Below are 27,084 nucleotides of genomic sequence, written 5' to 3' on the forward strand. Positions count from 1 at the left end.
AAAGGAAATCAATAATAAACTTAAAAGGGCTTCGTCTTGCACGTGGGTGACAGGTGGGCGTGGGAGGAGCAGGGAGCTGGTATTAATGCAGGGGTCGTCAAACTTTTTCAGCAGGGGGCCGGTCCACTGTCCCTCAGACCTTGTGGGGGGGCGGGCGGACTATATTTTGGAAGAAAGAAAAAAAGAACGAATTCCTATGCCCCACAAATAACCCAGAGATGCATTTTAAATAAAAGCACACAGTCTACTCATGTAAAAAGACGCTGATTCCCGGACTATCCGCGGGCCGGATTTAGAAGGCGATTGGGCCGGATCCGGTCCCTGGGCCTCAGTTTGCCTACCCATGCTCCAGAGGTTGTGGGACTCCAACTCCCATGAGCCCCCAATGGCCAGGGATAATGGGAGTTGTAGTTCAGCAGCAATGAAGGCACTGCCTGGTTGAGGGTTTTGGAATTCCTTTGCCTTGGCGATTGTTTTGCTTTTTCTGCAGGCGGCGGTCACAGATTCAGCCCCTGGGCCTTCATTTGCCTAAAGGTAAAGGTAAAGGGACCCCTGACCGTTAGGTCCAGTCGTGGCCGACTCTGGGGTTGCGGCGCTCATCTCGCTTTATTGGCCGAGGGAGCCGGCGTACAGCTTCTGGGTCATGTGGCCAGCAGGACTAAGCCGCTTCTGGCGATCCAGAGCAGCGCACGGAAACGCCGTTTACCTTCCCGCCGGAGTGGTACCTATTTATCTACTTGCACTTTGACGTGCTTTCAGACTGCTAGGTTGGCAGGAGCAGGGACTGAGCAACGGGCAGGGGCGCCGACTTATAAAAAATATTGGGGGGGCCCATACCGGGGTCCTGCCCCGGGAAGTTTTCTAAATTTTAGATGAAAATTAGTGAGTTTTAAAGTTTTTTAAAAGTATTTTAGAGTCATATGATCAACATTAGAACTCCGAAAACTCGACTCTCTATAACTCCACACTCCGGGAAACTCGACAAGCCTGAAACACTTTTTGGCTTTGAAAAAAGAAACAAAACAAAAACACGCACGGTATTTTCGTAAAAAGCTAATTTAATTTACAGTAACAATTATGCTTATAGACTATTACAGAGCAGTGAATATATAGCTCTGAAAAGACTGAAATGATATTTAAATAAATCCTAAACTATCATTAAAAGAATAAAACATAAAATATTGCTGTCGCACAGTAATAGCACTTTGATTAATAAGTGAAATAGCTAATTTAAGCTTACTTTGAATAAGGCTGAGGGTTCATTAAATAAAAATAATATCTCAAAGTTAATGCTTTAATACAGTTAATAAAGTTAATACAGTATGCCTAATACTGTATGTAAATACTGTAATACTGTATGTAAATAACGGGCTTTAATTGGGTCTTACACCCTAAAAATATTTAAGTATTTGAAAATAACTAATACAGTACCATAGTAATATAGAAATACAGTACTAAACTAGTACTAATATTTCGAAACTGAAAATTTAACATTCTGTATGTATTTAATTCTCTATTTTATAAAGATTTTTAATATCTGACAGTGAGTTTGGAGTAGCCCAATGCAAAAATCCTGAGGATCCATGTGGATCCATGCTTTGTAACCACGTTTTTGCACCACTGTGACCCTAGGCAACAGTGGGTGCGTGATTTTTTTTGGTACAGACTGTAGCCATGGACATGCTATGTTATCTGATGGTGAATTTGGGGTGACCCAATGCAAAAATCCTGAGGATCCATGTGGATCCGTGCTTTGTCACCACGTTTTAAATGGGGAGGGAAGGAAAAACACAGAAGGGACAAGAAGCACAAGAGGGGTGTGCGGAGAAGCAGCTGGCTAAGAATGCAGGGGAGGAGTTTAACGGGGTGGGGGGAGGAAAGGAAGGCAAAAGTCCCCCCCCCCAAGCCAGCCCTCTCTCTCTCTCTCCCACCTGCATCCCTAGAGCACGGAGAGGAGGAGGTGGTGGGCTGGAGCCTGCACACAGTGTGACTAGGAAAGAATTAGAAGGAAGGACTCGATCCTTTCCTTAACCCTCTGCTTGCCAAGAGGGCAGGGGATTCCCTGCTCTTTGTTGAGTTTGAGCAAACGCAGCAACAGAAGCAGGTGGGCAGTAAGACCCTGAGGCAGAATGCAGGAAAGCAGCAGCTTCCGCCTTCCCTCCGCCTGCCTGATCTTATTTTTGCCTGATTTTTGCCTATTTTTGCCCCTGCGCTCCGGCGAGTCAGTTCCAGGGACCACACATTCGCTCAATAACACGCACAGACATTTCCCCTTACTTTTTAGGAGAAAAAATCTGCGTGTTATAGAGCGAAATTTACGGTAATAATTTTCTTAAATTATTGGGGGGGGCGGAGCCCCCCCAAACGAATTTTTGAGGGGGCTCAGGCCCCCTCAGGCCCCATGGAATCGGCGCCTATGGCAACGGGAGCTCAGCTGTCACGGGGATTCGAACCGCCGACCTTCTGATTGGCAAGTCTTAGGCTCTGTGGTTTAACCCACAGCGCGTTTGTCTACCCATGTATTAATTTATTGTCACCAGTGGTTAGTCTGAATGTTTTCTGCTTCTGTATCTGGCGCTGGAATTAGTATAGTGGTTTTATTTTCATTTGTTTTGGTTTTTTAAAAGAGACACTGGTCACATTTCGGATTAGAAGGCAAAACCTCCGGAGCCCTCTCTGCATGTGGTTTCCTTTCCAGGTAAATTGCAGATCACTTTTATGTGGTCCTGCTTCGTTAAGGGTCGTAGGGTCTAATCAGACACCGAGCCTGAATTACAGTACAGTGGTACCCCGGGTTACATACACTTCAGGTTACAGATGCTTCAGGTTACAGACTCTGCTAACTCAGAAATAGTACCTCGGGTTAAGAACTTTGCTTCAGGATGAGAACAGAAATCGTGCTCTGGCGGCACGGGAGCAGCGGGAGGCCCCATTAGCTAATGTGGTGCTTCAGGTTAAGAACAGTTTCAGCTTAAGAACGGACCTCTGGAACGAATTAAGTTCTTAACCCGAGGTACCACTGTATCTGTTTATTTTCCAAACCTATGTCCTGCTTGATTGTAATCAAACCTCAAAGGTGTTTGCGGAAACAATAAAGTAATAAAAATGTCGCTTAAAACAACAACATCCCAAGCAGTTTAAAAATAAACAAACCAGCAAACTTAAAATATTCAAAAATAATTGAAATCAACAATAAGCTTTAAAAGCAAGTTGAAGCAAATTAATGTCAACATTCTAGATACCTGGATAAAAAGGTAAAGGGACCCCTGACCATTAGGTCCAGTTTTGGCTGACTCTGGGGTTGCGGCGCTCATCTCACTTTATTGGCCGAGGGAGCCGGCATACATCTTCTGGGTCATGTGGCCAGCATGACTAAGCCGCCTCTGGCAAACCAGAGCAGCGCACGGAAACGCCGTTTACCTTCCCGCCGGAGCGGTACCTATTTATCTACTTGTGTGCTTTCAAACTGCTAGGTTGGCAGGAGCAGGGACCGAGCAACAGGAGCTCACCCCGTCGCGGAGATTCGAACCGCCGACCTTCTGATCAGCAAGTCCTAGGCTCTGTGGTTTAACCCACAGTGCCACCCGCGTCCCCTAACACTGAACTCCAGTTGCGAATGACTCTGGGGTTGCGGCGCTCATCTCGCTTTACAGGCCAAGAGAGTTGGCGTTTGTCAGCTCAGCAGACGGTTTTTATGGGTCATGTGGCCAGCATGACTAAGCCGCTTCTGGCGCAACAGAACACCAAAACCAGAGCAGCGCACGGAAACGCCGTTTACCTTCCCACCGGAGCAGTACCTATTTATCTACTTGCGCTGGTGTGCTTTCAAACTGCTAGGTTGGCAGGAGCAGGGACCGAACAATGGGAGCTCACTTTGTCACAGGGATTCGAACTGCCGACTTCCTGATCAGCAAGTCTGAGAAGCTCAGTGGTTTAGACCACAGTGCCACCCGCGTCCCCAATTAATAGATAGAAAATGGTAAAAAGATGCAGCAAACTTAAATTTAAATATGGAATCCATGGAGGGAGGGAAGGAGGTCTGAAGGTTCAAAATAACCTTGTATTTGAGGGGTCCAGCTCCGAGGGTCTTCTGGCGGTTCCTTCCCTGCGAGAAGTGAGGTTATAAGGAGCCAGGTAGAGGGCCTTTTTGGTGGTGGCGCCTGCCCTGTGGAACGCCCTCCCATCAGATGTCGAGGAAATAAGCAACTATCTGACTTGTAGAAGACATCTGAAGGCAGCCCTGTTTAGGGAAGTTTTTAATGTTTGATGTTGTACTGTGTTTTTAATATTCTGTTGGGAGCCACCCAGAGTGGCTGGGGAAACCCAGCCAGATGGACAGGGGTATAAATAAATTGTTGTTGTTGTTGTTGTTATTAATTAGGTCTGCTGCTCATTCCTTATTCAGCCATCGTGCGGCGTCGCTGAATGACTTTGACCCAGTTGATCCCCTTCAGTCTGGCCTACCCCCCAGGGCTGTTGTGAGAAACAAACAGGGGGAGGGGGGAATATGCTGATGAACCACAGGCCATGATGCCTGCAAGACCATGACTCTGTGGGTTCTTCGCAGGAGGAACTCCCTACCCACCCACACCACCCCACCAGCAAATACTGATTTGAAACCTGGAAGTGTTCCCTGCCCTTCTGGTCCAAATGGATGCAGCCTGGGAGTGGTTACTATGGCAACCGCAGGACACTGCTTTGAACCACCAGTTTCCATTTGTGTTGCTGGCCCGAGTTACCATGGCAACCCCTCTGCCTCTGCTCTGCTGGTGCTCTCTCCGCAAGGAGGGTGTTGTTGTTGTTTAGTCGTGTCCGACTCTTCGTGACCCCCTGGACCAGAGCACGCCAGGCCCTCCTGTCTTCCACTGCCTCCCGCAGTTTGGTCAAACTCATGCTGGTAGCTTCAAGAACACTGTCCCACCATCTCGTCCTCTGTCGTCCCCTTCTTCTTGTGCCCTCCATCTTTCCCAACATCAGGGTCTTTTCCAGGGACTCTTCTCTTCTCATGAGGTGGCCAATGTCTTGGAGCCTCAGCTTCAGGATCTGTCCTTCCAGTGAGGACTCAGGGCTGATTTCCTTCAGAATGGATCGGTTTGATCTTCTTGCAGTCCATGGGACTCTCAAGAGTCTCCTCCAGCACCAGAATTCAAAAGCATCCATTCTTTGGTGATCAGCCTACTTTATTGTTCAGCTTTCACTTCCATACATCACTACTGGGGAAACCATAGCTTTAACTATATGGATCTTTGTTAGCAAGGTGATGTCTCTGCTTTTTAAGATGCTAATTAGGTTTGTCATCGCTTTTCTCCCGAGAAGCAGGCATCTTTGAATTTCGTGACTGCTGTCACCATCTGCAGGAGGGTACAGAGTCCCATTTTGGACGAAAGGGAGTTGTTTTGGAAGAAACAGAACTCTGACACAACATACCTTCAGGCGCAAGGTGGGGAATTCTGTTGGAAACGGAAGCTGCTGCAATGGGCAGCATCGCCAGATGTTAGGAACAGAAATGCAGGCGAAACTAGAACGATGTGTGCTTTGGTCTTGTGAATGTTACACACACAATTACTGTACATTATTTTCTGCATTGTTTTTGATATTTCACTTCCATTCTAATGCACTGAAGCCCTACCCAGAATTGGCCTGTTGAAATGAACGGGCCTGGCTCACTTTGATCTATTGATTCCAATGGGTTTACTCTGAGTAAGACTATCTGGGTACGCCCCCAGTTCCTTACCCCTGTGCCCACTTATCTGGGAGCAATCGCCATTGAATTTATAGGGCCCAGTTTCCTAAGAGTCCTGTGTAGGATGCTGCTGTGTAAATCGATAAAATAATACTTTTTTTAAAAAACAGTGATGACGAACTGGACCTGTTTTCCCTTTAATAATGCTCAGAATAGCTTCCATTTTATTTTACTATGCAAAACATGCTGGTGCAAACATTGCTGAAAATCATTAAATCCATTTCCCTACATTATTTCAAAATTAATCTCACTTTTCCAACAGTGTACACTATTGCAACTTTATAATAGAAAAGAATTTGTCTGCGTGGCTCAGACCCAATGTTAGTCCGCCTGGAGGCAGAGGCATAAAGGACACAATTAACTAAGATCCATTAATTTCATTAATTGCTCTTAGTAGGCTTTATTTGGCTACAGCCCAATATCTTTAATATTAATATCTGATACAGTGAAAGGCAAGACTGGTTCTTGGGGGGGGGGGGTTCCTCAAAATTACCGCTAACGCACAGTGCGATACTATCCAATTTTACTCAGAAGTAAGCCCCATTTGGGAAAGCATGCATATGATGGCAGCTAGTAAATTAGCTTCGCTTTTTCGCCATATTTTTACCTGGAAAACAAATAAATCAGGCGTTGCAATAAACATCAAAGCACTCAGCAATAAAGTAAAGGTAAAGGGACCCCTGGCCATTAGTCCCAGTCGTAGCCGACTCTGGGGTTGCGGCGCTCATCTCGCTTTACTGGACGAGGGAGCCGGCGTACAGCTTCCGGGTCATGTGGCCAGCAGGACTAAGCCGCTTCTGGTGAACCAGAGCAGCACACGGAAATGCCGTTTACCTTCCCGCCGGAGTGGTACCTATTTATCTACTTGCACTTCGACGTGCTTTTGAACTGCTAGGTTGGCAGGAGCAGGGACCGAGCAACGGGAGCTCACTCCGCAGGGATTCGGACCACCAACCTTCTGATCGGCAAGTCCTAGGATCAGTGGTTTAACCCACAGCGCCACCTGCGTCCCTCGCACTCAGCAATAAATAGCAATAAAATAGCAATGGAGTGTTTCAAACATTCAAATCAGCTTTTATGAAACCAATCCTGCTTTCCGTGCATCGTCTAGGTGAGCAATGGTTACGTGGCACAAATGGTACTTCAGTAACACAAGGAGTCAGGCTATTTGGCCATTTAACCTAGTATTGTTACTACGGATTGGCAGCAGCTCTCTAGCTTCTCAAAGAGGAGATTTTACCAGCCCTAAATGCAGGGGCCAGGGATCGAAGTTGGGCTGTGATGTGTGTGCTCTAACACTGTGGGACGCGGGTGGCGCTGTGGTCTAAACCACTGAGCCTCTTGGGCTTGCTGATTGGAAGGTCAGTGGTTTGAATCCCCATGACGGGGGGGGGGGGAGCTCCCGTTGCTCTGTCCCAGCTCCTGCCAACCTTAGCAGTTTGAAAGCACGCCAGCGCAAGTAGATAAATAGGTACCACTGCAGCGGGAAGATAAACGGCATTTCCGTGCGCTCTGGTTTCCGTCACGGTCTCCCGTTGTGCCAGAAGCGTTTTAGTTCTGCTGGCCACATGACCCGGAAAGCTGTCTGTGGACAAACGCCATCTCCCTCAGCCTGAAAGCGAGATCAGCGCTGCAAACCCAGAGTCGCCTTTGACTGGACTTAACCGTCCAGGAGTCCTTTACCTTTACTGCTCTAACACTGAGCTGTGGTCCTTCCCCCTAAACAAAAATTAAGATACCAGACCTCATGGTTCTAAATAAAGAACTTATTTAAATAGGAATATAGGAAGGTTTTTATTGACCCCCCAAAATTTTTTTTACCCAATCAGCCACAAATCAAGACAAATTTAATACTTTATATCCAAAAATTGGTTTCCCATACTCCGTCCTTGATGTGTCAAAAGCAGGGGTAGGCAACCTAAGGCCCGGGGGCCGGATGCAGCCCAATCGCCTTCTCAATCCAGCCCGGGCACAGTCCAGGAATCAGCGTGTTTTTACATGAGTAGAATGTGTCCTTTTATTTAAAATGCATCTCTGGGTTATTTGTGGGGCATAGGAATTGGTTCATTTATTTTCTTCCAAAATATAGTCTGGCACCCCACAAGCTCTGAGGGGCAGTGGACTGGCCCCCTGCTATTTGCTGACCCCTGACCTATCCCATATGGAGATAGTCCCAGTGTCCTCTGTTGGCTGAGAGCCAACAGAGCATTTCTAGCTGAAAGCTGGTGCTCCAACGATGGAGGAAGTCAAAGAGAGGGGGTGCTTCGTGCCCTGTCCCTTTTGTTACCTGGACAGGTAAGGTCACGCCCATCCCTGGTCACCTACAAAAGGAAGTACCATATTTTTTGCTCTATAAGACTCACTTTTTCCCTCCTAAAAGCAAGGGGAAATGTGTGTGCGTCTTATGGAGCGAATGCAGGTCGCGCAGCTGTCCCAGAAGCCAGAACAGCAAGAGGGATTGCTGCTTTCACTGCGCAGCGATCCCTCTTGCTGTTCTGGCTTCTGAGATTCAGAATATTTTTTTTTCTTGTTTTCCTCTTCCAAAAACTAGGTGCGTCTTGTGGTCTGGTGTGTCTTATAGAGCGAAAAATACGGTATGTCCCAGCTAGGAGGAAACAGGAAGTTCTCAACTGGCTGGACCAGACATTCCCCTGCATGTCCACTCTAGGAAAACAAGGAATGTCGTACTTGACTGCTACTTGTGTATCACATCCCACACTCTCCACATAAAAAGGCAGCTTGAGGCGACCTTGCAGTGTTTCAAGCCACAGATGTGCACATAAGCATAAGAATCCCACCCAGTTTTGCCCTTGGCCTCACCCCGACACTTGCATCCGGCCCCCAGAAGGTTCATCGCAAACGAATGCGGCCCTCGGGCTGAAGAGGATTCCCCGCCCAGGTCTGATTCTTAATTTTATTCTTTCCTGTGTGCAGAAACAGCTCTGTTTATTCTTATTTAAGGAAAGGTGGGGGGGAGGGCAAAGACGAGACCGACAAAGGACAAAGCACCCAGGCTCCTTTGGGTTGGCGAATATGCTTTGGCGCTCGGGTTTTATTGCACAGCTAAATCACAGCAAATTGCCCAGCGCCTTTAAGCAATTGGGTTTAATTTAAAACTTCCACGGGAGCGCAGCTTTGCAATAAATTTCCGGGCGAGAGATATTCGTGGATAAGATGGCGCATTTTGTTCCCAATTAACAGCATTCCTTTATTTCTCTCTTTCTTTTTTTAATGGGGAGGGGGACCAAGGAGAGGAAAAGAAAAGGAGGGGAATTCCAAGAGGCAAATAAATATATCATTACTCTTGCTCCCTCTAATTGCAAACCTAGCTGCTGACTGCCAAAAGGATGTTGGAAAGGTTGCATGTACAGTGGTACCTTGGGTTACAGACGCTTCAGGTTACAGACTCCGCTAACCCAGAAATAGTACCTCGGGTTAAGAACTTTGCTTCAGGATGAGAACAGAAATCGTGCTCTGGCGGCGGGAGGCCCCATTAGCTAAAGTGGTGCTTCAGGTTAAGAACAGTTTCAGGTTAAGAACGGACCTCCGGAACGAATTAAGTACTTAACCCGAGGTACCACTGTATTTGGGAAGGCCATGCAATGGCTAATTGTGTGAATGTTCTCTAATTTTCAAACACGGTGCTGCCTCGAGTCTCAGTAGATAGAGGGAGGTGCAATGGCAGATTTGGAGATGTCAAATTTTGATGGCGCCCTGCGTGATGTTAAAATGTGGCGCTCCCTGCTGTTGTAAACCAAAATTGCCCTTTTTCCCTTATGGGGCATCCAAGAGCCCATATAGAGTCCTTACGTAGGTTCCCTATTGGTAGGAGAGAATAACAGAGGCCAACCAGAGAATATTGAGAAGCAAAGCAGCTAGTAAGCTTGATCTTTATTGAACTGTTGCAACAGGGTGCTCCCCCCACACGCAGGAGAGAGGAGGGACCCAGAAAAATGGTGTGTAAGGCCTTATAAAGACTTTTGAAATTGCCACCCTGTAGATCAAGACCACCCCCAGAAACATCATACATACATCACAGAATGGGTGATACATCACAGAAGACCACCCCTCAGATACATCACACCTACATCACAGAAAAGGCGGTCTAAAACAGAAATTTGAATATTGTTTTTCTCTTGTCCTTGTTTTTCTCTTGTCTGGCAGGTTACTTGACTGGATTGCCTGGGGAGCCTGGCCAGTCTTTTGTAGAGATAAATACTTAGTTCCTGGGCCAGGTCACAGGCTCACACCCTAGTCATATCTTAAATGTGCCCTTAAGACAGGATTTGTGAGGAAAGAGACAATGGGGAGGTTTCCCACTTTGACATTGCAGAGAAAACATTGGCTCAGTTTAGGAATCAAAATGGTTCCAGGTCGGTCTTCCTGTGCTGATCTATGTACATGCTTGGTTGGTACGCTTATGAACATTACCATATATCTAAGACCTCAAAATTCCTATCATACTGCCTCTCTCACTCCGTTACACATCATCATTATGGTTCTACCTGGGCAGGGCCAGATTTAGGTTTGATGAGGCCCTAAGCGCGGGTGGCACTGTGGGTTCAACCACAGAGCCTAGGACTTGCTGATCAGAAGGTCAGCGGTTTGAATCCCCGCAATGGGGTGAGCCCCCGTTGCTCGGTCGCTTCTCCTGCCAACCTAGCAGTTTGAAAGCACATCAAAGTGCAAGTAGAAAAATAGGTACTGCTCCAGCTAGAAGGTAAACGTCATTTCCGTGCGCTGCTCTGGTTCGCCAGAAGCAGCTTAGTCCTGCTGGCCACATGACCCGCAAGCTGTACGCCGGCTCCCTCGGCCAATAAAGCGAGATGAGCGCCGCAACTCCAGAGTCGGCCATGACTGGACCTAATAGTCAGGGGTCCCTTTACCTTTTAAGCTACTGAAGGTAATGGGGCCCTTTATATGCCCAGCTGTCCTTTGTCAACAACAAATTGTCACTGTGGCTTCCAATAAACATTCGGAAACCAGAGCATTTACGTCCTGGTTTTCGGCGTTGGAGAGTCGAAACTTTCCAAAACAGAGGCATTCTGGAGCCGAGGTTTGACTGTACTGCTTTAAATGCAGAGTGCGGATGAGGGCATTGGCAGTAATTTGGAGAGAGGAACCGTAGCAAAGCTCTGCGGCAGAACTGCAGTGCTGCCTGTGCAAGGTCTTGAGTTCAATTTCTGGCATCTCTCAGTTTAAAAACATCAGGTAGCACAGCAGATGGCATGGGAATAGATAGCTGAGTAGATAGCTGAATCCTGGGACAAATAATCTAATACATGGGTAGGCAAACTAAGGCCTGGGGGCCGGATCTGGCCCAATCGCCTTCTAAATCTGGCCTATGGACAGACCGGGAATCAGCGTGTTTTACTATGAGTAGAATGTGTGCTTTTATTTAAAATGCATCTCTGGGTTATTTGTGGGGGCTGCCTGGTGTTTTTACACGAGTAGAGTGTGTGCTTTAATTTAAAATGCACCTCTGGGTTATTTGTGGGGCTTGCCTGGTGTTTTTTTACACGAGTAGAGTGTGTCCTTTTATTTAAAATGCATCTCTGGGTTATTTGTGGGGCATAGGAATTCATATCCCCCCCCCCTCCAAAATATACCGTATTTTTTGCTCTATAAGACTCACTTTTCCCCTCGTAAAAAGTAAGGGGAAATGTGTGTGCGTCTTATGGAATGAATGCAGGCTGCGCAGCTATCCCAAAAACCAGAACAGCAAGAGGGATTGCTGCTTTCACTGCACATCGATCTCTCTTGCTGTTCTGGCTTCTGAGATTCAGAATTTTTTTTTTTTCTTGTTTTCCTCCTCCAAAAACTAGGTGCGTCTTGTGGTCTGGCGCGTCTTATAGAGTGAAAAATACGGTAGTCTGGCCCCCCACAAGGTCTGAGGGACAGCGGACCGGTCCCCTGCTGCAAAAGTTTGCTGACCCCTGATCTAATACATGATTTTGGAGTTTCATCGCAACATCCTCCTTAGGGACAGGGCTGGGCAAACCCTGGTTATGTAATGAGAATTCAGCAAACACCAAATTCAGCCTCTTTGAGCGACATCACCACCCGGCCTTTGAGGCTCTCGGGGGAGGCACAAACCACTTCTTCCCTGGAGTACAGGACGGCAGAATGACGCGTCACCCAGTCGACGAAGGTGCTCATGAGGCAATCACACGCCCATGGGTTTCTGGCGAGGTCGAGGCTGAGCTTTGTGATCTGGCCTGAGAACCCAGGGTCCCAGGAAGCGATCTGGTTGTCAGAGATGAACAGGGTATCCAGATTTCTCAGAGGCTCGAAGATTCCTGGTGGGAGACGGGTTAAGCTGTTGTTTTGGAGGAAGAGGAACCCCAGGCGTGGGACCTCCTGGAAGGTCTTGTCTGCGATGGAGTGGAGATGGTTGCCTCCAAGGTCCAACCGCTCTAGAAGAGGCATCCCCTCCAGGATCTGCGGAGAGAGCTGGTGGAGGAAGTTGGAGGAGAGGTCCAGAGCTGTCAAATTCTCCAGCTTGCTGAAGCAGGAGGGGGGAACGTCCTTCAGCTGGTTGTTGGAGAGATCTAGGGTCTGGAGCTGCCTTAACGGGTGGAACCACTGTGGCTGCAACTTGCTCAACTGGTTCATCTTGAGAAACAGATGATTCAACGAGCTGGAGTTCTCAAATATTGACGGAGGCAGATCTTCCAGGAGATTGCTTGTGAGATCCAAGGTGTGCAGCTCTGGGAGGTCACGGAAGAGGCCGTCGGGAAGGTCCTCCAGCCTGTTGTTAGATAGGTGAAGTTCCTGAAGCTTGGGCAACCCCAGCAGCGCATCCTCACCGATGCTGGAGATGTTTGTGAACTCGACGGAGATCAGGGTCGCCTGCTCAGGGAAGCCAGCTGGGAAGTGGCTAAGGGATGGGGAAGAGCAGAAGAACTCGGTGATGTTGCTTGGGGTAGCCACAGGGGGGCACTGGAGAGCCTGGAGGCGGCAGCAGTGAAGGGATAACACCAGGCAAACAATAAAGATCAGGACTGAGGAATCCATCCTGCGACTCTGTATGGATGAAGAGAGAGAGTGAGTTTATTTGCATCCCTGAAAATTCACCTTGGCTGCAAGTAAGTTGAGAGCTACCCACCAGGACGAGTACAGTGGTACCTTGGTTCTCAAACGTAATCCGTTCCGGATGTCCGTTCCAAAACCAAAGCGTTCCAAAACCAAGGTGCGCTTTTCCATAGAAAGTCATGCAAAATGGATTAATCCGTTCCAGACTTTTAAAAACAACCCCTAAAACAGCAATCAAACATGGGTTTTACTATCTAGCGAGACCACTGATCCATAAAATGAAAGCAATAAACAGTGTGCTGCGGTCACACAATCAATCAATCAGTAGCTGAACTGGGTTCCACACAGTCACAAAAACCACAAAAATGCGAAGTAAATAGCAAAAACAGACAGATCTCAGTGTAACACTCAAAATGGAAGTGTGGCACTCAAAACGGAGCACATTCGGCTTTCGAAAAACAGTTTGCACACTTACTTCCGGGTTTGCAGTGTTTGGGTTCCAAGTTGTTTGAGTACCAAGGCATTTGAGAACCAAGGTAGCACTGTATCATAAGGGGGAGTGTGAGATGTGGAGCTCTTAACTTATGCAGTTTTTTTTTTTCATTTTTGTATGTTTGCTTTGCTGTTGTTGTTCAGTTTTAGATCAATTATTTGTATTCTATCATTGTGACCAGTTGTGACGGCTTATAGCTTTTAGCAATAAATATTCCATTCATTCATTTAAAGGTAAAGGGACCCCTGACCATTGGGTCCAGTCGTGACTGGCTCTAGGGTTGCGGCGCTCATCTCGCTTTACTGGCCGAGGGAGCCAGCATGCAGCTTCTGGGTTATGTGGACAGCAGGACTAAACCGCTTCTGGCGAACCAGAGCAGCGCACGGAAATGCCGGTTACCTTCCCGCTGGAGTGGTACCTATTTATCTACTTGTGCTGGCGTGATTTCAACGTGCTAGGTTGGCAGGAGCAGGGACCGAGCAATGGGAGCTCACCCCGTCATTGCGGGGATTCGAACCACCGACCTTCTGATCGGCAAGTCCTAGGCTCTGTGGTTTAACCCACAGCGCCACCCGCATCCCATTCATTCATTTGCATCCCTGTAAATACCTGCATGGTCTCCTGCCCAGCTTGAGAAAGCAAAACTTATCATTGGGGAAGAGCTAGCTCCTGGTAAAGTGGATGAGACTCATAATCTCAGGCTCGTGGGTTTGAGCCCTGTGTTGGGCAAATGATTCCTGCATTGCAGAAAGTTGGACCCCGACGGTTCCGCCCATCTCTGCAATTCTAGGATGATAAACATATCAAGACAGACAGCAACATTATGGGTAGGCAAACTTAAGGCCCAGGGGCCAGATCCGGCCCAATTGCCTTCCAAATCCAGCCCGCGGACAATCTGGGAACCAGCGTGTTTTTACATGAGTAGAATGTGTCCTTTTATTTAAAATGCCTCTCTGGGTTATTTGTGGGGCGTAGGAATTCTTTCATATTTCCTCCCCCCCAAATATAGTCCGGCCCCCAACAAGATCCGAGGGACAGTGAACCGGCCCCCTGCTGAAAAAGTTTGCTGACCCCTGTCCACATTGTACATTTAAAGCACATGGCTCCCCCCAAAAAAGGACTGTTTGAGTGTCATTTGTTAAGGGTGCTGGGAATTGTAGTTCTTTGAGGAGTAAGCTACAGTTCCCAGGATATGTCCCGTGATATTTGCATTGGCCACAAGTCACGGCGATCGTAGTTGTAGTGACTGCAGAATACTGAATTGTGGGTGTGGGAACAGAATGTGGCACAGGGTGTGGGTGAGGATGAAATGGAGCTCTCTAGAGAAGGGAATGGCTGGCTGGCTGGCAAATGAACTCCTTCCCTCTTCTTCTTTCTAAAAAAGGCCCTTCCTCCTTCTCCGCCGCCGCTCCCTCCCACTTGTGCAATTCTGCAACGTTCTGTGGCAAGGCGATTGCAAATTCTCCGGCTCGGAGGACTTGTGCCAGCTGAGTGCTTTTGCATCATATCTCTACTTTTCTCTTAATTTATTCTGTCTTTGTTGACCAGAGGCGAGAGGGTGGGGATGGCAGGAGCTTGTACGGAGCGCCAATAACCTTTGGAAACCTTGTCCGCCAATTTCTATTGATTGGATCAGGGGTAAATCGCATGCCTTGCATGAATTCTAGAATCCTAGAACGGCAGAGTTGGAAGGGGACCTCCAGTGGTCATCTAGCCCAGCCCCCAACAATGCAGGAAGAAGGTTGCAGGTTCAATCCCAGGCAGGGCTGGGGAAACAGTGCCTGAAATCCTGGAGAGTCAGTCAGGGTAGACAATACTGGGGTAGAGAGACCCAATGGTCTGACTCAGTATAAGATCTCAGTATTCAGGATTGGGACTCAGTACAGTGGTACCTCAGGATAAGAACTTAATTCGTTCTGGATGTCTGTTCTTAACCTGAAACGGTTCTTAACCTGAAGCACCACTTTAGCTAATGGGGCCCCCTGCTGCCGCTGTGCCGCCAGAGCACAATTTCTGTTCTCATCCCGAAGCAAAGTTCTTAACCCAAGGTGCTATTTCTGGGTTAGCAGAGTCTGTAACCTGAAGCATCTGAAACCTGAAGCGTCTGTAACCCGAGGTAAAGGTAAAGGGACCCCTGACCATTAGGTCCAGTCGTGACCGACTCTGGGATTGCGACGCTCATCTCGCTTTATTGGCTGAGGGAGCCGGTGTACAGCTTCTGGGTCATGTGGCCAGCAGGACTAAGCCGCTTCTGGCGAAGCAGAGCAGAGCACGGAAACACCATTTACCTTCCCGCTGGAGTGGTACCTATTTATCTACTTGCGCTTTGACGTGCTTTTGAACTGCTAGGTTGGCAGGAGCAGGGACCGAGGAACGGGAGCTCACCCTGTCGCGGGGATTCAAACCGCCGACCTTCTGATCGGCAAGCCCTGGGCTCTGTGGTTTAACCCACAGTGCTACCTGAGTCCCTGTAACCCGAGGTACCACTGTATTAAAAGGATGTCTGCAATTGTGCTCAATCTAGGAGGCACGATGTATCCCCTCTGAGTGGGACTGGCTGAAGGAACCTCAAACGTACATTCTGAGCAGCGGTTCCTAAACTTAGGTCTCCAGTCCAATTAGGTCTCTGTTGGACTACAATGCCCATCATCCCTGACCTGCTAGCTAGGGATGATGGGAGTTGTAGTCTAAAAACATCTGGTGGGCAGCAGGTCGAGAAAGACACTCATACACCCACACCTTGAAGAATCTTAAAAACCAGAAACTTGGGAAAACAACAAGAAGTACAGTGGTACCTTGGGTTACGGACGCTTCAGATTACAGACTCCGCTAACCCAGAGATAGTACCTCAGGTTAAGAACTTTGCTTCAGGATGAGAACAGAAATGGCGCAGCGGCAGCAGCGGGAGGCTCCATTAGCTAAAGTGGTACCTCAGGTTAAGAACAGTTTCAGGTTAAGAACGGACCTCTGGAACGAATTAAGTTCTTAACCCGAGGTACCACTGTACTGCATTTTGCAGCCGTAGAAAGGCAGAATATCTCAAGACCCTTCAAATCTATTGCACATACAGTGGTACCTCAGGTTAAGTACTTAATTCGTTCCGGAGGTCCGTTCTTAAGCTGAAACTGTTCTTAACCTGAAGCACCACTTTAGCTAATGGGGCCTCCTGCTGCCGCCACACAGTTTCTGTTCTCATCCTGAAGCAAAGTTCTTAACCTGAGGTACTATTTCTGGGTTAGCGGAGTCTGTAACCTGAAGCGTATGTAACCCGAGGTACCACTGTAGTTGTCGTCCCTCCCTCTTCCCACATCCGCAGCTTCGCTTTGACACAGCTCTCCCTGTTCTGAACGCTCCGCAATTCAGATTATCGGAAGCTGAGATGATCCTGGAGACTTTGCTTCAGGATGAAGGACAGGGAATGGAAAGCTTGAGAGATGCTTACCTGCAGCTCGGTCGCTTTCGCCCAGCAAACTATCCCTTCCACAGTGGATCCGTTCGACTTCTGCCTTATCGTGGGAGAAAGGGATTGGCGCAAGGAGGTCTCCGGTCCCTGAAAGGTTCTCCACCAATGGGAAGTTGAAGAGGAAGGGAGGGAACAAGAGCCTTCTCAGAAATGACACCCATTTGGTTTTGGTTGCATCATCTGGTTGGCAAACACTATGTTGAAATCTGAAAGGGACAGAGCTAAACGAGACTCAGAAGTGGACACAGAAACTTCGCAATGACCTGAAACCAGTGGCTACGGAGAAAAGAGGAAACCGTAACAAAGAGGCCCAAACCCTCATACAACAAAAAAATAATATTTAGAATATGGTGGACGCCATTACGTTTGTTTTTTTTAAAGGTAAAGGTAAAGGGACTCCGGACCATTAGGTCCAGTTGCAGATGACTCTGGGGTTGCGGCGCTCATCTCGCTTTACTGGCCGAGGGAGCCGGCGTACAGCTTCCGGGTCATGTGGCCAGCAGGACTAAGCCGCTTCTGGAGAACCAGAGCAGCGCACGGAAACACCGTTTACCTTCCTGCCAGAGCAGTACCTATTTATCTACTTGCACTTTGATGTGCTTTCGAACTGCTAGGTTGGCAGGAGCAGGGACCGAGCAACGGGAGCTCACCCCGTTGTGGGGATTCGAACCACCGACCTTCTGATCTGCAAGCCCAAGAGGCTCAGTGGTTTAACCCACAGAGCCACCCGCTTCCCTACCCCTGCCTTAATCATAGAAGCAAAAAATTGCAGAGTTGGAAGAGACCAAGAGGGTTGCTTAGTTCACCCCGCTGCCAGGTTTCTGCAATCAGCGGAGATTTTGGGCTAAGGGACCCCCAAGCTCTGAAATCCCATGATTTCTCATGTCCACAATTTCCTCCAACCCTTCGCTTCAAGCTGCTTGGTGGTACGACGAAAGCCCACCCTCTCCCTTCTGCTGCTGCCCGCTCAGAGCTGTGCCTTCGCCCCTCCAGCGAGTTTATTCTAGCTGAGTTCAGAATCTGTTTGCCTCTGATGGATGCTGCGGCTGGGCCAACTTTGGGCAGCTGCGTGGACTGAATGGGCCCTTTTGTCTTTTGTCTCCACATGGCTTGTTAACCCGCTCGCCTTCAGAATCTGCTGTCAAACAGGGGAAGAGGGCCAGGATTCAGGCAAGGGGAGTCGGCTGGGCTCCTTACCAGAATCTGACGCCCAACAACCACACCTGAGTGGAAATGGTGGACGTATGTGTGAGCAGGTGAGCACTGAAGCAGCCCCCTCCAGCCCAGGGACTTGGTCTCACACCAAGATACGCCAACAGAATAATAATAATAATAATTTATTATTTGTACCCCGCCCATCTGGCTGGGTTTCCCCAGCCGCTCTGGGTGGCTTCCACAAAGACCAAAAATACACTAAGATGTCACACATTAAAAACTTCCCTGAAGAGGGCTGCCTTAAGAAGTCTTCTGAATGTCAGGTAGTTGTTTATCTCTTTGACATCTGATGGGAGGGTGTTCCACAGGGCGGGCGCCACCACCGAGAAGGCCCTCTGCCTGGTTCCCTGTAACCTCGCTTCTCGCAGGGAGGGAACCACCAAAAGGCCCTCAGAGCTGGACCTCAGCGTCCGGGCTGGACGATGGGGGTGGAGACGCTCCTTCAGGTCTACTGGGCCGAGGCCGTTGAGGGCTTTAAAGGTCAACACCAACACTTTGAATTGTGCTCGGAAATGTACTGGGAGCCAGTGTAGGTCTTTCAAGACCGGTGTTATGTGGTCTCGGCGGCCGCTCCCAGTCACTAGTCTAGCTGCCGCATTTTGGATTAGTTGTAGTTTCTGAGTCACCTTCAAAGGTAGCCCCCCGTAGAGGGCATTGCAGTAGTCCAAGCGGGAGATAACTAGAGCATGCACCACTCTGGCAAGACAGTCCACGGGCAGATAGGGTCTCAGCCTGCGTACCAGATGGAGCTGATAGACAGCTGCTTTGGACGCAGAATTGACCTGTGCCTCCATGGACAGCTGTGAGTCCAAAATGACTCCCAGGCTGCGCACCTGGTCCTTCAGGGGCACAGATACCCCATTCAAGACAGGGAGTCCTCCACACCCACCCGCCCGCTGTCCCCCCAAAACAGTCCTTCTGTCTTGTCAGGATTCAGCCTCAATCCATTAGTCACCATCCATGAAGATGAAGGGAAGTCATAGTGACACTCTATTCTGCCTTGGTCAGACCACACCTGGAGTCTTGCGTCCAATTCAGTGCAGCACAATTTAAGAAGGATGTTGACAAGCTGGAACGTGTGCATAGGAGAGCGACTGAGGTGATGAAGGGTCTGGAAACCAGATCATAGGAGGAACGGTTGAAGGAGCTGGGAATGTTTAGCCTGGAAAACAGTAGACTGAGAGGAGATATGAGAGCCATCTTCAAATATCTTAAGGGCTGGTCTTTTGCCTTGGTCAAACCACAGCCAATGGCTGTGGACCTTTTAAGATCTGAAGGCCTACATGTGCCTTGGTTTTTGTTGGTCTCATTTCTCCTTTTATCGAGTTACTGATTTATAGTTCTGCCTCAGGCCTCAGGCCTGTTCTGGGCACCTCAGTTTAAGGAGGATATTTAGAAGCTGGAAGGTGGGCAGAGGAGGGCGACCAAGATGATCAAGGGTCTGGAAACCAAGCCTGATGAGGAACGGTTGAAGGAGCTGGGAATGTTTAGCCTGGAAAAGAGGAGACTGAGAGGAGAGAGCCATCTTCAAATATCTGAAGGGCTGTCACACGGAGGAGGGAGCACGCTTGTTTCCTCCTGCTCTGGATGTCAGGATTCGAACCCATGGCTTCAAATTGCAAGGAAGGAAATTCTGACTCAAAATCAGGAAGAACTTTCTGACATTTAGAACGGTCTCCTTCGGGATTCGGCGGACTCTCCTTCCTTGGAGGTTTTTAAGCAGAGGTTTGACGGCCATCTGTCATGGATGCTTTAGCTGAGATTCCTTCCAACTCTATGATTCTATGCCCCAATAGGAGCCCCTACCCAGCAGGGCCTGAGTGCGAAAACAGCACTCTCCACCCGCAATTACGGATTAGGGATTCTGTCTGCTTTGCCTTCTTCCCCCAGTTAACCATTTCCCCAGCCCAAAGTTCATTCCAATGCATTTCCTCACCGGTTTGCAAATATTTATTCAAAGCCCTTGTGAAAACCCCCTGGTGAATTTCTCTCCAATACATGTTGGATGCAGTTTGGCCTAAAACAGCCATTGCTGCAAAGCGGTTTTCCCTAGTACAGTGGTACCTCGGGTTACATGTGCTTCAGGTTACATACGCTTCAGGTTACAGACTCCGCTAACCCAGAAATAGTGCTTCAGGTTAAGAACTTTGCTTCAGGATGAGAACAGAAATCGTGCTCCGGCGGCGCAGCAGCAGCAGGAGGCCCCATGAGCTAAAATGGTGCTTCAGGTTAAGAACAGTTTCAGGTTAAGAATGGACCTCCGGAATGAATTAAGTACTTAACCTGAAGTACCACTGTATGATGCGTTTCTGCACTTTGTCTCTTAAGCTTAAGCCAAGAAAGTGTATTCTCTATAAGATTGAATATCAATATACATATCAAGACTTTGAGATTGGGCCACTGAAGAAGCCTGGAAAACTATTTTGGGAGTGTGCTATCTGCAAGTCCCAGTTAAAGGGCCCCATTGGGGGCGAACAGCGGCCGCTTAATTATTTGGACTGCCAGGGCAAAACAGGTGCAAAACGCCGGCACCCTGTCGTCTACAACTTCATTGTCTGCAACTTTATTAACATCTATCTACAATTCTACTGGCACGCAGGTGGCGCTGTGGGTTAAACCACAGATCCTAGGGCTTGCTGATCAGAAGGTTGGCGGTTCGAATCCCCGCGACGGGGTGAGCTCCCGTTGCTCAGTCCCTGCTCCTGCCAACATAGCAATTCGGAAGCGCGTCAAAGTGCAAGTAGACAAACAGGTACCGCTCCAGCGGGAAGGTAAACGGCGTTTCCGTGTGCTGCTCTGGTTCGCCAGAAGCGGCTTAGTCATGCTGGCCACATGACCCGGAAGCTGTACGCCGGCTAATAAAGCGAGATGAGCGCCGCAACCCCAGAGTCGGTCACGACTGGACCTAATGGTCAGGGGTCCCTTTACCTTTATCTTACAATTCTACTAGCATCTCTTGGTATTGTGAATATCACCGAACTCACCTTTTGTTGGTATCTTCATGAACTTACCTAAAAGACTGAGTTAAGCATTTGAAAAATCTATTGAAACCAGACAGTATAAGTTCATTTTAGGCTGGGTAGTTCGCAAGTCTTTGTGGCTCTGTTTAATGTATTGTATTTTTCTCAGAAGGTTGATAAAGTACCGTATTTCTCGTTCTATAAGATGCACCAGACCACAAGACGCACCTAGTTTTTGCAGGAGGAAAAAAGGAATAAATAATATTCTGAATCTCAGAAGCCAGAACAGCCAGAGGGATCGCTGCGCAGTGAAAGCAGCAATCCCTCTGGCTGTTCTGGCTTCTGGGATAGCTGCGCAGCCTGCAGTCGCTCCATAAGACGCATAAACATTTCCCCTTACTTTTTAGGAGGGAAAAAGTGAGTCTTATAGAGCAAAAAATACGGTATGTATAATTATTGTTCTGTGTATATTAATCACCGACGTGTTGCATGAGTCACACTAAAACTGCTGAAGTCGGCTACTATCCTGCAAGTTTGATTGGCGCGTTTTTGACCCCTGTGGGTTTTGCCTGACATTGTTTGGCTGTGTTTATTGTATAAACTGCCTTGTGAGTCAGAGATGGGGGAATCCCAAATCCTGCAACAGCGAAAGAGCTACCATCATCCCTCATGGCCTTGGCTGACTCCCTTTCATCGGACACTGCCACCCTTTGTCCATTCTTAAAGGTAAAGGGACCCCTGACCATTAGGTCCAGTCGTGGCCGACTCTGGGGTTGCGGCGCTCATCTCGCTTTACAGGCCGAGGGAGCCGGCATACAGCTTCCGGGTCATGTGGCCAGCAGGACTAAGCTGCTTCTGGAGAACCAGAGCAGCGCACGGCAATGCTGTTTACCTTCCCGCCGGAGTGGTACCTATTTATCTACTTGCACTTTGACATGCTTTCAAACAGCTGGGTTGGCAGGAGCAGGGACCGAGCAACAGGAGCTCACCCCGTCATGGGGATTCGAACCGCCGACCTTCTGATCGGCAAGCCCAAGAGGCTCTGTGGTTTAACCCACGCTTGTCCTTTCTGAGCTGCACCTAACTACACTCTGTTCCGAGAATGGATAATTCTGGGGGCAAGATTGGGAGGAAAGAAAAGATTAAACGTTATCCTTTTCTATGTACGCCACTACATATTTATTTATGTATGCCACTACTGCGGCCCGTGTTTTGTTAGCCCCCAGACGGAAAACGAGCAAATTCCCAACTAAAGAAGAACGGAAACTTAAACTGATGGAATATGCGCAGCTTTGCAAAACCTAACAGATAGAATAAGAAAACAAGAAGTACGGATGTTTGGAGAAGATTGGAAAATGTTTATTGGATATATGGTGGGAAACTGTGTACAGCTAAAAATGCTGGCAGCAGTAAGATAAATTCTACAGTGATGGGTGTAATAATGGAACACAATGGTTTAGTTCATGTAAAACATGCAGGGATTTATTTTATGCAAAACAAACCATGGAAAGAGAAGAAGGGAAGTCGCTGATATTTTAAGGTTGTCGGTGGCGCGGGTGGCACTGTGGGTTAAACCACAGAGCTTAGGATCAGATGGTCCGCCGTTTGAATCCCCACGACGGGGTGAGCTCCCATTGCTCAGTCCCTGCTCCTGCCAACCTAGCAGTTCAAAAGCACATCAAAGTGCAAGTAGATAAATAGGTACCGCTCCGGCGGAAAGGTAAACGGCGTTTCCGTGCGCTGCTCTGGTTCGCCAGAAGCGGCTTACTCATGCTGGCCACATGACCCAGAAGCTGTACGCCGGCTCCCTCGGCCAGTAAAGCAAGATAAGCGCCGCAACCCCAGAGTCGGCCACAACTGGACCTAACGGTCAGGGGTTCCTTTATCTTTATCTAAATGAACATTTTAAATTGTAAAACAGGAAGTTTAGATGTTGTCCAAACAACCTAACACACACATGTCCCTGGGAGATGACAGTACCGAATCGGTGGCGCATGCCCTTCTGGCTTGCACTCTTTATAAAGACTTGAGGAATGAGATTATCACCCCTCTTTTATTGTCCATTCTGGGTCACCCAACCACTGCCGCAGTGTCCTTTCTCTTGGCAGATCAAGATGAGCAGGTGACAGCAAAGGTGGCAAGGTGCTTTGCTGGGGCAATCATAGTAAGATCCACTACAGTGGTACCTCGGATTAAGTACTTAATTCGTTCCGGAGGTCTGTTCTTAACCTGAAACTGTTCTTAACCTGAAGCACCATTTTAGCTTATGGGGCCTCCTGCTGCTGCTGCACCGCCGGAACACGATTTCTGTCCTCATCCTGAAGCAAAGTTCTTAACCTGAAGCACTATTTCTGGGTTAGCGGAGTCTGTAACCTGAAGCGTATGTAACCCAAGGTACCAATGTATTTGACTATTGATTCAAACCCCTAAAATGTATTTTATACAATTGACTTTTTATTTCTATTCTGTGTGTATCGTCTTATTGTTTTATTGCTATGGCCGATGGCTGACGCAAATAAAATTCATTCATTCATACCTAACACATAGGGGTCCGGTCGATATCCATCCTTGGCCACAAGGTGGCCCCCTTGCAGTTGTCTTCAAAACACGCTCCCTGACTCAAGTCCTACTGAATTTTGCAGTATTTCTAAGGCTGTGTTCACAAATCTATTTATTCGCTGCAGTTGCAGAGCAGGCTTTGTGACCCATGTTCCCACGACGCTATGCAAAATGCCTATTTATCTACTTGCACTAGTGTGCTTTCGAACTGCTAGGTTGGCAGGAGCAGAGACCGAGCAACAGGAGCTCACCTCTTGTGCGGATTCGAACCGCCGACCTTCTGATCGGCAAGTCCTAGGCTCTGTGGTTTAACCCACAGCGCCACCCATGTCCCGCAGAGAATAATATGTGATGAGCAATATATATATAAATTAATTAAATGGACCTAAGAGGTAAAAAGAGGTAAAGCTAAAAGACCCCTGGACAGTTAAGTCCAGTCAAAGGCGACTATGGGGTTGTGGCGCTTATCTCGCTTTCAGGCTGAGGGAGACAGCATTTGTCCGCAGACAAATGTTTTCACTGGTTTGTAGCAGCAGCTGGGCCCAAAATGATGTGTGTTTTCAACCAGGAGGGATCGCTTTGAAAGCAGGCAGAACGTGTTGTGTACGAAACAACAACAGCTAGTTTGCTTAACGCACAAAAATAGAAGGAAGAAGAAAAAGTTCTCACCAAAGAAGAATGGATAAGCAAGGTGGCGCAGAAATGGCAAAGTCAACAGTCAAAATAAGAGACTTTAACGGTGATGGTTTTATGGAAGAATAGAAGCCCTTTTTTGGACTATTCAGGGAAATGTTACAGCTTGATGAACTCGCGAGCAGGATTTGAAATAACGAGCAACAGAAGGGCTGGGGAAATCAGAGATCAAGAGGGCAATAAATTTAATAAAGAATGGGGAAACTTTTTATAACACTGTAAACAATTGAAAACATTGGCAGGATTTTAAAAAGACTTGCAATGAAGCGAGAGCTATGATGAAAAATGAGTTTTAAGAAAATACGGGGAATATGGGAATATGACACGATACACGTGTATAAGACTTGGGGGTTTTTTTATACTGGAAAATAATGTTAAAAGGGGGGAGGTTATACATGGGGGCAATCTCCCCCATTTTCTTAATCTTGAGTGCCCCCCAAAATAGGGGGCGCCTTATACACGGAAAAATACGGTATGTTAAAACTTTTGAATTTTTTAAAAAAGGAATTACGAAAATATAAAAGGGAGCATAACAAAACGTGTGTGTGTGTGTAGAGCGAGAGAGAGAGCTTCTTAAGGGAAAAAGGACTGGCTGAATAGAGCCCACGCCACGTGCCGCACGACAGTGCCAGAATGGGAGTCCCAATAAAAGGATCTGTTTCAGGGCGCAGTGCCCGCCCCCCCCCCAGCAATCTGGTGTGCGGGGAAACAGAGAGGGCCCTTCTCCCGGTTTCCTCCCCCCACCTCGCCATCGTCCCTGCTTCTCCATCCCTCTCAGGGCCCTGACACCTCCACCCTTCTTCTCAGGCAAGCTCCTCTATTAAGCATTTCACCGTGTTAGCGATATTGTTTTCTTCTTTACTAGCTTCCAGGGAGCAATCCAGCTGGAGATTTATAGCTCGGCTAAAATCACCTTCCATTCTTAAGTGAGCCATCCATATAGTCCGTGATCAGGGACGAACCGCCGCCCCCCCTTTCCTCGCCCCACACCAAACGAAACACAAATTCAATCTCGCCTGGCTGCGAAGCAAATCCATTTCATGCAGACAGCTGCCTGGGCAGCAGAGAGCTTTTTCTCCTCCTTCTGACCTTGATACAGAGCAATGGATGTTGTTTTTTTGGGGGGGGGGGCCGGGGACAAGACGGGTTGCTAGTGCTGCATTATGCGCAGACAAACCAGCACACTTGGCAACCGGGCGCTTGGATTTCTTTAAACTGGTTTGGCAACCGGGGGTAAGGTAAAGGGACCCCTGACCGTTAGGTCCAGTCATGCTGACTCTGGGGTTGCGGCGCTCATCTCGCTTTATTGGCCAAGGGAGCCGGCGTACAGCTTCCGGGTATGTGGCCAGCATGAGTAAGCCGCTTCTGGCGAACCAGAGCAGCGCACGGAAATGCCGTTTACCTTCCTGCCGGAGTGGTACCTATTTATCTACTTGCGCTTTGATGTGCTTTCGAACTGCTAGGTTGGCAGGAGCAGGGACTGAGCAATGGGAGCTCACGCCATCATTGCGGGGATTTGAACCACTGACCTTCTGACCGGCAAGTCCTAGGCTCTGCGGTTTAACCCACAGCGCCACCCGCGTCCCAGCAACCGGGGCTGGTGCACCTTAAAGCCAGCGGATCAGCCTTTAGCCTAATTCCACACAGGGAAGAAATAGAGCTGGAAGTGGGAGGTGTGTTTCTGTGGAGGGAATGCCTCACCCACTTTTGGCTCCAGCCACCCCCCCTTGCTTGCACCTGCGCCCAGAAAGATTACGCTTGAAATGATGAGGCCCATTCGACCACTTTGATGAGCTGCCACAAGTGCCACACAACACTGGTTCCACATTTGTAGGAACTTGGCTTGTTTATTTAAAAAGTGTGGCAGCCCATAAACTTTGGAACTCCCTGCCACTTGATATTAGCCAGGTGCCTTCAGCTTAAGACATTTATTTCTTTTTTGTTTAGGCCAGGCACCCCCAACCTGCAGCCCTCCAGATGTTTTAGACTACAACTCCCACCATCCCTAGCTAACAGGACCAGTGGTCAGGGATGATGAGAATTGTAGTCCAAAACATCTGGAGGGCTGAAGGTTGGGGGTGCATGGTTTAGGCAAGCTTCTCCAGCAGGGCGGGGGCACCAACTTGTTTTGTTTTTGTTCTCGCTTTTATTATATAAGGTAAAGGTAAAGGGACCCCTGACCATTAATGGCCGACTCTGGGCTTGCGGCGCTCATCTCGCTTTATTGGCCGAGGGAGCCGGCGTACAGCTTCCAGGTCATGTGGCCAGCAGGACTAAGCCACTTCTGGCGAACCAGAGCAGCGCACGGAAACGCCGTTTACCTTCCCACTGGAGTGGTACCTATTTACCTACTTGCATGCTTTCAAACTGCTAGGTTGGCAGGAGCAGGGACTGAGCAATGGGAGCTCACCCCGTCGTGGGGATTTGAACCGCCAACCTTCTGATCAGCAAGCCCAAGAGGCTCAGTGGTTTAGACCACAGCTCCACCCGCGTCCCTTTTTGGGCAGATGCAAGGACTCTCCCTGCTGTCCAAGGCTCCTTCTCCACCAAGCGATCTGAGGCTCCTCCATATTGTCTATCTATGCTCTTCCTCCTTCATACCTCTTTGGGTTCTGGGGGACCAGGCAGGAGGGGAGCTGCTCTCTGAAGGAGAGGGAGACCCCCTGATTTCCTGACCAGCCTGCCTCATCTCTGCCTCCTGGTTCCCCTCCTCTGCTGCCTCCGATTCTGGACTGCTCTCTGCCACAGACTCTTCCTGCTCACTAAACCCTGTTGCCCCTCCAGCTTCTGACACCTCCAAGTCTTCTTCCTTTGACCACTTGCCTCCATCCCACTGCTACTCCTCTGGCTCTGAGCCATCGTCCTTTGGGGGTTCCAACACCTGATGCCCCCCACTCCACTCCTCTGCTTCCAGTCAGTCCTC

General features: G+C 48.5%; 2 protein-coding genes across 2 annotated transcripts in view; both read right to left on the minus strand.

The window, feature by feature from the left end:
* LOC310835517 (uncharacterized protein) overlaps positions 1-27,084 on the minus strand; it is a 691,527-nt gene that overhangs the window by 97,556 nt on the left and 566,887 nt on the right. The window lies entirely within an intron of this gene.
* Positions 11,610-25,115, minus strand: LRG1 (leucine rich alpha-2-glycoprotein 1). Its single transcript, XM_083720601.1, is given in 4 exon segments — positions 11,610-12,769; positions 16,714-16,737; positions 16,739-16,940; positions 25,075-25,115. Coding segments are annotated over 4 exon segments (1,257 nt in total). The 5' UTR covers positions 25,101-25,115; the 3' UTR covers positions 11,610-11,764.

The sequence above is a fragment of the Podarcis gaigeae genome (genome assembly GCF_964106915.1).
Source record: "Podarcis gaigeae genome assembly, chromosome: 18".
NCBI lineage: Eukaryota > Metazoa > Chordata > Lepidosauria > Squamata > Lacertidae > Podarcis > Podarcis gaigeae.